Source organism: Mobula birostris, chromosome 4, assembly GCF_030028105.1.
Source record: "Mobula birostris isolate sMobBir1 chromosome 4, sMobBir1.hap1, whole genome shotgun sequence".
Taxonomy (NCBI): Eukaryota; Metazoa; Chordata; class Chondrichthyes; order Myliobatiformes; family Myliobatidae; genus Mobula; species Mobula birostris.
The window spans coordinates 193,751,639-193,763,851 of record NC_092373.1 but is presented as its reverse complement, the minus strand read 5'-3'; the positions used below and the strand labels follow the sequence as shown (position 1 = coordinate 193,763,851).

Genomic DNA, 12,213 nt, shown 5'->3' with positions numbered 1-12,213 from the left:
TCAAAATTTCTGTTACTGTGAATAGTTAAGTGAGTAGAAGATGAACTGATCTCCAAAAGTCATTAAGTTAAAGATGAAACATCCTTTTCAACATTTTAAGCAAGATTAGAGTATTATTTTTGTTTTGTACAATTTTAAGAGTGGAAAAAAAAGGAAAGGAACACCCTGCAAAAGTTTGGGCATCCCAAGAGATTTCAGCTCTCAAGTAACTTTTACCAAGGTCTGAGACCTTAATTAGCTTGTTAGGGCTATGGCTTGTTCACAATCATTAGGAAAGTTCAGGTGATGCAAATTTCAAAGCTTTATAAATACCCTGACTCCTCAAACCTTGTCCCAACAATCAGTAGCCATGGGCTCCTCTAAGCAGCTGCCTAGCACTCTGAAAATTAAAATAAATGATGCCCACAAAGCAGGAGAAGACTATAAGAAGATAGCAAAGCGTTTTCAGGTAGCCGTTTCCTCAGTTCGTAATGTAATTAAGAAATGGCAGTTAACAGGAACGGTGGAGGTCAAGTTGAGGTCAAGAAACCAAGAAAACTTTCTGAGAGAACTGCTCATAGGATTGCTAGAAAGGCAAAGCAAAACTCCCGTTTGACTGCAAAAGACCTCCAGGAAGATTTAGCAGACTCTGGAGTAGTGGTGCACTGTTCTACTGTGCAGCAACACCTGCACAAATATGACCCTCATGGAAGAATCATCAAAAGAAAACCTTTCCTGCGTCCTCACCACAAAATTCAGCGTCAGAAGTTTGCAAAGTAACATCTAAACAAGCCTGATGCATTTTGGAAACAAGTCCTGTGGACTGATGATTTAAAATAGAACTTTTTGGCCACATTGAGCAAAGGTATGTTTGGAGAAAAAAGGGTGCAGAATTTCATGAAAAGAACCCCTCTCCAACTGTTAAGCACAGGGGTGGATCGATCATGCTTTGGGCTTGTGTTGCAGCCAGTGGCATGGGGAACATTTCACTGGCAGAGGGAAGAACGAATTCAATTAAATATCAAGAATCTCTGGAAACAAACATCACACCGTCTGTAAAAAAGCCGAAAATGAAAAGAGGATAGCTTCTACAACAGGATAATGAACCTAAACACACCTCAAATTCCACAATGGACTACCTCAAGAGGCACAAGCTGAAGGTATTGCCATGGCCCTCACAGTCCCCTGACCTAAACATCATTGAGAATCTGTGGATAGACCTCAAAAGTGCAGTACATGCAAGAACTAGAAGCGTTTTGCAAGGAAGAATGGGCGAAAATCCCCCAAACAAGAATTGAAAGACTCTTAGCTGGCTACAGAAAGTGTTTACAAGCTGTGATATTTGCCAAAGGGGGTGTTACTAAGCACTGACCATGCAGGGTCCCAAACTTTTGCTTCGGGCCCTTTTCCTTTTTTTGTTATTTTGAAACTGTAAAAGATGGAAATAAAAGTAATCTTGCTTAAAATATTAAAGAAATGTGTCATCTTTAACTTGATGCCTTTTGGAAATCAGGTCATCTTTTACTCGCTTAGCTATTCACAGTAACAGAAATTTTGACCGGGGTGCCCAAACTTTTGCATGCCACTGTACATATATTCTCATCACTAATTCACTAAGAGGGTGGTGTGAGTGTGGAATAAGCTGCCAGCAGAATCGGTAGGTGTGGGTTCAAATGTAATATTTAAGAGAAGTTTGGATAAGTAGATGAATGGGAGGGGTATGGAGACCCAAGGTCCAGATGTGGGTTGATGGGACTAGGCACAATAATAAATGGCCTGCTTCCATGCTGCAGTGCTCTATGATTCTTATGATCAGCTATAATTTCTTCCATGGAAACACTATTTCTATCCTATCAACCCAATATCAAACACCCTAAGTAAAATAAACTCAAAAAGATCCCAATAATTAATGGTCATGTGCAGAGCAATCACCAAGCTGTTCTGCATCCAAATAGGATACTTTCAATGTGCATCAATAAAAATTGGTAAGGGTCAAAGGCAACATGTCAAATTTCTTTATCCTCCTTATGTAGTTGAGGGTTAGTAAGCAATCAATACAAGGGAAGTTGAAAGTCACCTTCCATTACAATCCTATTATTCACATTTCTGTGATTTCCCTACATATTACACTGGACAACAAAGATTTTGCTCCCTGAATACCTTTAGGTGTATCTAATGAATTTTGGGCTACTGATCATGAAAATCACCATGAAATTTCCCTATCACACACCATTTTTTGAAATCACTAATGTTTATTACTTTAATTCATAATTCAAGTCAATTAAAATGTTGCCTACAATGTAAGCTGGAAAGTTTCCTATCGTGTCCAGGCATGCTTAGGTGGTGTGGCTGCTGCATGGTAGGGCAGGTTTTAGTAATAATTATTGGGTTCAGGACTGTAATGATGGAATTTGCTATCATCAGGCACAAAAATTTCTATGAAGGATTTTGATATTTGAGACAGATACTTCCCAGAATAACTGATGCCAAGATTAAGGAAAGCATTTTTGTTGGTCCACAAATCAAATAGGTCATCAATGACAGGCAATTTGAAGAATTTCTAGTGGGACAGGAGAAAATCACATGGAAGGCATTCAAGGAAGTTGTTGAAATTTTTCTCGGCATCTACAGAGCACCAAACTACATGCAGCCGGTTGAGAGCATGCTTCAAGCATATAAAACCATGAAATGCAACATGTCACTAAAGACTCATTTTCTGCATTCCCATTTAGACTTCTTCCCTGCAAATCCTGGTGCTGTTAGCGACGAGCATGGTGAAAGGTTTCACCAGCACATCGCGGTCATGGATAAAAGATACCAGGGCAACTGGAATCTATCAATGCTGGCAAATTATTGTTGGACACTTAAGCGAAAAGCCTCAGACACTGAGTACAAATGAAAATCATTTACAAAATATTTTTAACTTAGTTGAACTATTGCAAAGCATCAGCACCATTATGCAATTAAACACATTATATTCATTAAAAGTTAAGTAGTTGTTTCTCCAACCGCCTACGTGATACAAGTAGTCTGAAATTATATTTCTGTTCATCTTCAAGCAGTCTAAAAAAAAAAAAAAAATTGAGGAAAAAACACTTTTGAAAAAAATTGTTGTCCAGTGTGTTATTTCTGTAATTGCTGCAGACGACTGGGGGATATATAAAGCCAGAGTGATTATCCATTTCGTATTTTAAGTTCTATTCATATGGTTGTGCTGAATGTTTCCCCACTTGTAATATTAAACAAATGTTTCTTTCTGCAGAAATTCTTCATGATTTGCTTTGTATGTACAGTTTTCTCTTTAGTTTCAGATTTCTACCAGTGAAGAGTTCTGCACCTAATAGCTCCAGAATTGCATTTTTCCTTCCCTCATTCACCTCCAGCTGAATCATACATTTCAACTAAGATCATTCTCATTCTTTATACTCCAATAGGTAAAGGCCTAACCTGATGTCTATGCAAATCCTTTATACAAGGAAACAACTTCACGGACCTTCTTTGCACTATCTTCAACACCAAATTTAGCGGTGACTTTCAAACAAACCAAAACCACTCCGAGACTATACATGAGGGGTTAACACTGTACTAGGTCAAAGAAAGTAAGTTTGATCCTCTATTAAGAAATTAGCAAAAACGAACTGACATGCAAGGATAAAAAAATGAATGAAACTAAAGCTAGCCATATAATAAGCAGTCTAAGCATATTCAAATGTACATAAGCATTAGCAAATTTAAACATACTAAGCCAAGCGATCTCAACATATTTTAAACATTAGCGGTCACCAAAAATAAATAACTCCCTCAAACTAGCCCCTGCTCTAACCAGATTAGAAACTGAATTAAAGACAAAGCATGAATATTAACTATACTCTTCACATCTACTGTGCCCCAACCCACCTGACCAATTACCCAACAGAAAATACAATATAGAGAGACAGAAAATGGATAATGGCTCCTACACTGGCATATCTTTCACTAATTAAAACCAAACCCATATTCAGTACCCCAGATATGGTCTTACCAACACTCCGCAAGTTGCACTAGAATTTCTCCACTATTTTTACTCCACACCCTTTGCAAGAATGGCCAACATCCCATAAGCCATTCCAATTATTTGCTAACTTTGGGTGATTAATTGAGAAATCAGAGGAATGTGTAACAAAAACAGTGTCACAATTCTGATCGACTAACTTTCACGGACTCAAGGGTAATCAAACTGACAACAACAGCCAAATTTCTTTCAAGAATAATTTTGAGAGTGTTTCCGAGGGGAACGTGTTATGTAATCAATTGGAAACAAATTATTTAACACCCAACAAACAATGACATGCCTTTGGCGAGAATGACCATATTTTGGTGAATCTAACATGGGAGTCCCTAATCAGCTTCAGGCAAAAACCAGGCTTCTGAAAAGCAAATACATTTAAATTGGTCTGACTGATGTTATATCCAAAGTGGAATGAAAGGTATGAACGAAGATAAGCACAGCAAATATTCAGATAACTATCTCCTAATTCTTAATGAGTATAGATGATTCAGAAACTCTGCAGATGAAATTATTCCAGTGGCTAATTAGGGGATTAATGACACTATTACATTAAAAGAAGAGGCTGATAATGTTGCCAAGAAGCAGTGCAGATCTGCTAATGTTGCAATTTTCTTTAGAAACCAACATAGGTAGAGAGATTCATTGGTTTTAAGTAAAGTCAAATGATAACAAAAGAATGAAAACAAGTTGACGTGCATGATTACTAAACAGCGATGCAGGCAAGAGGCAATATAGCCAACTCCAAATCCTATTCCACATGTTGAATTTTCAAGAAGCTAAGAGGTGTCCTTTGAAATATTATCATATCATTTAAGCAACCAAGTTCAAATGGTACCTGTGTTCCATAGTTGAGCACTGTGGGTCAATGCAGGTGGTGACAGCACCAATGACAAATGAAGACTGAACCTCAGGGTCTGGATGCATCTGGATAGCTTGCACAACATCAATCACATCTGTGTATCTACAAGATTAATTGTAGGCATGTGCACTGAAAATTATTTTTCAACAAATCACTGCAACACACAAAACATATGTTCCAATTTGTTAAGCAAGCTCTCATTTATACTACTAATAGTTGTTTAATAATGACCTTGAAGTGCACATGGGTTCTATTGAACCAAAAAATGGGGCGTCTAGGTAGGCTGAATGCATGTCTTTTTCTGAGGGAAAGAGAAGCAAAAACTAGAGGGCATAATTCAAGGTAAGAGAGGAAAGATTTAAAAGCCACCTGTGAGGCAACGTACTCAGGCAGAGGGTCGAATGTATAATGGAATGAGAATATGTTGAGACAGATATAATCACAACATTTAAAAGAATGAAATTTGGCTAAGTCTCAAATAGAAAAGTATGAGAGGGACACAGGCCAATTGAAGGCAAATGGGACTAGCAAAGGTGGGTACCTGGATGGCATTGACAAGATGTGCTGAAGGGATTGCTGTCATGCTTTACTCTTTTATGACACTGTGACTGAGCAAGCTTCAATCTCCGATCTGGTTCTATAGCTGGCCATCTATTGTGCATTAATGATGGGAACACCACTGGACATCAATATCTCAAGAAAAACCAGATTTAATTTACACCATTTCATCACAAAAAAAATCCAGATTTACATTTCAATGGAGCGTGCTTGCACTCTAGCCACCACAAATTACACTCACCATAAGACCATAAAAGCAGAATTAGGCTACTCTATCATGGCTGATCCTGGATCCCACTCAACCCCATACACCTGCCTTCTCGCCATATCCTTTGATGTCCTGACTGATCAGGAAACTATCAACTTCTGCCTTAAATATACCCACGGACTTGGCCTCCACTGCAGTCCGTGGCAGAAAGTTTAATAGATTCACTCCTCTCTGGTTAAAAAAAATCCTCCGTACCTCTATTCTAAAAGGTTGCCCATCAATTTTGAGGCTGTGTCCTCTGGTTCTGGATACCCCCATCAAAGGAAACATCCTCTCCACATCCTCCCTATCTACTCCTTTCAACATTTCGAAGGTTTCAATGCAATCCCCCCACATTCTTCTAAATTCCTCTGAGTCCAGGCTCAAAGCTGTCAAATATACCTCATATGTTAAATCCTTCATTCCCGGAATCATCCTCTGGACTCTCTACAATGATAACACATCCTTTCTGAGATACGGGGAAAAAAAGCTGTTGACAATACTCCAAGTAGGGCCTAACTAGTGTCTTATAAAGGTTCAGCATTATCTCCTTGCTTTTATATTTTATTCCCCTTGAAATAAATGCCTACATTGCATTTGCCTTCTTTACCACAGACTCAACCTGTAAATTAACCTTCTGGGAGTCTTGCACAAGGACTCCCAAGTCCCTCTGCACCTTTGAAGTTTAAAACTTCTCCATATTTAGATAATAGTCAGCACAACAACTCCTTTCACCAAAATGCATTATGGTACATTTCACAACACTGTATTCCATTTGCCACATTTTTGCCCAGTCCTGCTGCAATCACATTGCTGCCACTACCTACCCCTCTGCCTATCTTTGTACTATCTGCAAACTGCCAAAGCCTTCAGTTCCATTATCCAAATCAGTGACAATATGAAAAGTAGCAGTCCCAATACTGACCCCCAAGGAACACCACTAGTTACTGATAGTCAAACAGAAAAAGACCCCTTTATTTCTATTCACAGTTTCTTGCCTGTCAGCCATTCCTCTATCCATGCCAGTACCCTTCCTGTAACGCCACTGGATTTTATCTTATCAAGCTGCCTTATGTGTGGCACCGTATTAAATGCCTTCTGAAAATCCAAGTAAATGACATCCATTGCCTCTCCTTTGTCCACCCTGCTTGTTACTTCCTCAAAAAATACAGATTTGTCAGGCAAGATCCCCCTTCACAGAAACCATGCTGACTTGGACTTATTTTATCATTAGCCTTCAAGTATACAGAAACATCACGCTTAATAATCGACTCCAACACTTTCCCAACCACTGAGATTATGCTAACTGGCCTATAATTTTCTTTCTTTTGCCTTCCTACCTTCTTAAAGCGGAGTGACATTTGCAATCTTCCAGTCCTCCAGGACCATGCCAGAATCAAATGATTCATGAAAGATCATGACTAATGCATCCATTATCTCTTTAGCAATCTCCTTCAGAACTCTGGGACGCAGTCCATCTGGTCCAGGTGACTGAGCCACCTTAAGACCTTTGAACGTGTCTAGCACTTTTTCCTTTGTAGTAGAACTCACTCCCACTCCCAGTGAAGACTGATGCAAAGTACCCATTAAGTTCATCTGCCATTCCTTTGTCCCCCATTACTACCTCATCAGTATCATTTTCCAGTGATCCAATATCAACTTTCACCTCCCTTTTACTCTTTATATAATTGATAAAACCTTAAGTATCCTGCTTTACATTATTGGCTAGTTTGCGCTCATATTTCATCTTTTCCCTTCTTATAGCTTTTTAGTTGCCTTTTGTTGGAGCTTCCCAATCATCTATCTCCCCACTCACTTTTGCTATCTTATCTGCCCTTTCCTTGACTTTCATGTAGTCCCTAACTTCCCGTCAGCCATGGTTGCCTACCCTTGCCATTTGAGAACTACTTCTTCCGTGGGACATATCTATCCTGTGCCTTGTGAACTATTCCCAGAAACTTCAGTCACCTCTGCTCTGCCATCATCCCTGCCAGTATCCTCCTCCAATCCATCTGAGCAAGCTTCTCCCTTATGCCTCTGTAATTCTCTTTACACTATTGTGGCACTGATACATGTGACAGTGTTTCTCCCTCTCAAATTGCAGTATGTATTCAATCGTATTATGATCACTGCCTCTTAAGAGTTCCTTTACATTAAACTCCCTAATAAGATCTGAGTTATGTAAGATAGCCTTTCCCCAAGTAGGCTCAAACACAAGATGCTCTTAAAAAGCTATCTTGTAGGTATTCCCAATCCCCTTGCATATTGAAGTCCCCTATTACAATAGTGTCATTACCCTTCCTACATTCCTTTTTCAGCTCCTTTTGTAATCTAAACCCCACATCTTGGCTATTTGGAGGTCTATATATGATTCCCATAATAGTTTTTTTTTACCCTTGTAGTTTCTTAACTCCACCCACAAAGATTCAACAGTCCCTGACCCTATTTCACCTTTCTCTAAAGATGTAATTCCATCTCTTAACCCAACAGAGCCACACCACTGCCTATGCCTTCCTGCCAGTCTTTTTGATATAAAGTATATCCTTTGATGTTAAGCTCCCAATTATGATCTACTTTCAGCCACGCCTCAGTAATACCAACAATGTTATTCCAACCAATCTGTAATTGAGCCACAAGTTCGTCTACCTTATCCCAAATGCTACGTGCATTTAGTTACAACACATTCAGTCCTGCATTCTTACCCTGGTGTGACAATCAGTAATCTCACTTTCTTTCGTGAGTACACAGACTGGCGAACAGTTCTATTTCTCTGTGCTTCTAGAACACTTGAAAGAAAACGGTGGATCTGACTGTAACTGAATGGCTCACAATTATCTGGCATCTGTCGGTAAACTGACCACCTGTAACAAAAGAGGACAATAATTAGATGCCAGTAGAATGAACATAACTCTGATTCAGGAATGTTAGATAATTACTGAGTGTATTCAAGAGTTCATTTTTAAAACAATTTAAATTTTTCCAACAAATTTTTACCTTCTAATATGATTGCATATTTCATTCTGATGCCATGCATTTTGAAATTCAAAAAAACTAAAACATGAATGAAATTAAACTTAAAATTTACTTATTTGTATCTCCACGGATGTTGCCTCACCTGCTGAGTATACTTGACACTTTGTTTATCTTTTAGATTTCCAGTATCTGTATTATTTTTTTCTTCTTTATACATGGTTTTATAAGGGTAACTTGAGAAGGACAACCAAATATACTGCAAATTTTAATTTAGAATATTTTGCATCGTTTCCTACACAATAAATCAGCTTTTCTTCTTGGAGTGGAAACACATTTATTTCAAATATTAATTCACCACTTTTAAAGTAATATGTCAAATGAAGATATGACTTTGTGCAGATCTTGATGACTGTTGCTACAGCAGGACAACACCTGCAGAATGACTATGGACCTTTCTTACCGCGCATCTATTTTTAAACAAGTTATGAAAAATACATTAAATTATACACCTAAAGCAAAAATTACTGACCTTCCATGTTCTTGACTCAGGTTAACAATATAAGTACAAAGTTCTTCTTTGTAACTGCCAGGCAGTCCTGCAATAATTGTGATCACAATCTGTAAACAAACGTAGAATGTATAAATCGATTTATGTGACGTAGTGTGAACAAGTGCTAACCTATAAAGAAACAAATATTAGAGGTATTGAAAGAAGATACAGTGTACCTTCACATTACAATTAAGGTAACTGTAACTTACCCATGGGATTTCATAAATCACTACTAATAATGTGATTAATGGAATAAAGATTCTCTCAAGGAATTTGTGAAAAAATACAAACACACAGATTAATCTTCAATTTTTAAATATTTGGAAAAAGCAGTTCCTCCTCAACTCTGTTCTGAAGTAGTTTCAGAGATGAAAGATGAAAGATTAGCTATTTATTTGTCACATGTACATGAAACATACAGTAAAATGCACTGTGTCAACACAGTCAGAGGATGTGTTGGGGTTAGCTGCAAGAATCGCTATGTTTCTGGTACCAACGTTTCTCCTAATCTCTGCCCTAATATCAGATGGATGTCATCATCTCTTCACATCAGAAACATCTTCCAACAACATTGTATGGCAATACTATTACACTAAATAAAACTAGACTCAAAATAGATCCACAATTCAAAACTAGGCATCTGTAAAAAGCTTGGTTCTCCTTCAAGTACTGGTCCATGTTGGGAAAACATAAGCGGGGGGGGGGGGAGAAAGGGTCTTAAACAGTAGGTAACACAAGGTGGTCTGCAGATGCTGGAAATCCAAAGCAACACACAGAAAATGCTGGAGGAACTCGGCAGGTCAGATAACATCTATGGAAAAGAATAAAACTGTGGTCCCCAACCACCGGGCCGCAAAGCATGTGCTACCAGGCAGCGAGGAAACAATATGATTTGGGGATAGGAGTCAGCCGCACCTTTCCTCGTTCCGTCACACCCACTGTTAAACGCATGCGAGGTCATTACGCACGCATCATCCATGTCAGCGCAGGAAGAAGATCAACTCCTCGAGTTTGCAAATGATGATGGGCTGAAAAGTATGTTTGACATAACATCTCTGCCGGCATTCTGGATCAAAGTCAAGGCTAAATATCCTGAGATATTTACGAAAGTACTGAAAACGTTGCTTCCATTTCCAACATATCTCTGCAAAGCAGGGTTTTCTGCAATGAATGCAACGAAAACTAAATTGTGGAATAGACTGGACACAAGGAACCCCCTTCGAGTATCGCTGTCTCCCATCACCCCTCAATGGGACCGTCTCGTTGCAGGGAAACAAGCCCAGGGCTCCCACTGATTCAGCGATATTGGTGTGTTGCAATGATTTTATATGTTCATCCGGGGAAAATATGTGCTGTGTGTTTAATATCCAAACGTTACTTAAAATGTTACGATGCTATTGACTTATAATTGACTTATCACTATATTCATGCGAGGAAAATATGCGCTGTGTTTAATATTAAATTTGTTAGATAAACCCTTTTAGAAACAAAATTGAGTGTATTAGCCCTTATAAGTGACTTATATTTGACTTATCACCTATATTCCCGTCGTGATTAATACCCCCCCCCCCCCCAAAGGGTTGCCAACTGTCCTGTATTAGCCAGGCCATCCTGTATATTGGGCTAAATTGGTTTGTCCCATACGGGATCGCCCCTGTCCCATATTTTCCCCGTTAAAGTAGAGCGTTCCTATGAAACCTTTCATGCCGAAATGGCGTAAAGTGAAGAAGCAATTACCATTAATTTATACGGGAAAAATAATTTTGAGCGTTCCCAGACCCAAAAAATAACCTACCAAATCACACCAAATAACACATAAACCTAAAATAACACTAACATATAGTAAAAGCAGGAATGATATGATAAATACACAGCCTATATAAAGTAGAAATAATGTATGTACAGTGTAGTTTCACTGAACAGAATTGCCAAAAACCATTTGTAGAAAATAAATCGGCACATACACACATGCGCACACAGGTGCCCGTGCAAAGCTTCATGGTCATGGTGGTCTTTCTTGGGATAAACACAAGTGTCCCGTATTTGACTGCTACTTTTGTCCGTTGGCAACCCTACCCCCCGCGCCCCCTCCCCCCCCCCCCCCCCCGGTCAGCCGATCCGCAAGAATATTGTCAATATTGAACTGGTCCGCAATGCAAAAAAGGTTGGGGACCCCGGAATAAAACAATCAACAGTGAAGATCCTTCTTCAGAACTGGAAAGGAAAGGGGAAGACGCCAGAATAAAAAGGCAGGAAGAGGGGAAAGAGGCTAGGTAGAACTTGATAGGTGAAGCCAGGTCAGTATGAAAAATACAGGACTGCAGAGGAAAGAATCTGATAGGAAAGGAGAGTGGGCCACAGGAGAAAGGGAAGGGGGAGGCGACCCAGAGAGAGGTGATAGGCAGGTGAAATGAGGTAAGAGGCCAGAGTAAGGAATCAAAGAAGTAGGAATATTTTTTTTAACCGGAAGGGGAAATTGATTTTCATGCCATCAAGTTGGAAGCTACCCAGACAGAATATAAGGTGTTGTTCCTCCACCCTGAGGGTTGCCTCATTTTGACGCAAGAAGACGCCATGGATTGACGTCAAAACTGGAACTGGAATTTAAATGTTTGGCTACCGGGAAGTTCACTTTTGGCAGATGAAGCAGAGGTGCTCAATGAGGCAGTCTCTCAATTAAGGCATGTCTCACCAGTGTAGAGGAGGCTGCATCAGGAGCACCAGACACAATAGACAACTCCAGCAGGTTTACAGGTGAAGTGTTGCTGAACCTGGAACTGTTTGTGGCCCTGAATGCGCAGGGGTAGCACTTTGACCACTTGCAGGGATAAATGCCAAGAGTGAGATTACTGGGGAGAGCCAAATGGACAAGGGAAACAGAGGAAGCCATCCCTGCGGAAAGAAGGGGGGTGAGGTAAAGATACGTTTGGTGGTAGGATACACCACACTCAGTCCTCTCTTTCAGATCCACAATGTATATCTTAAACAATTGAGGGCCG

At 39.4% G+C, this 12,213-nt stretch overlaps 1 protein-coding gene across 3 annotated transcripts in view; it reads right to left on the bottom strand.

Annotated features, from left to right (window-relative positions):
* The window catches only part of dnaaf9 (dynein axonemal assembly factor 9), a 179,344-nt gene that overhangs the window by 64,689 nt on the left and 102,442 nt on the right, over window positions 1–12,213 (bottom strand). For all 3 annotated transcript variants that reach the window (XM_072256716.1, XM_072256715.1, XM_072256718.1), the window contains 3 exons: window positions 9,194–9,282; window positions 8,394–8,552; window positions 4,863–4,988 (listed from right to left, as the gene is read on the bottom strand). In XM_072256716.1, the coding sequence (XP_072112817.1) occupies window positions 4,863–4,988; window positions 8,394–8,552; window positions 9,194–9,282 (374 nt within the window). The remainder of the gene's footprint in view (window positions 1–4,862; window positions 4,989–8,393; window positions 8,553–9,193; window positions 9,283–12,213) is intronic.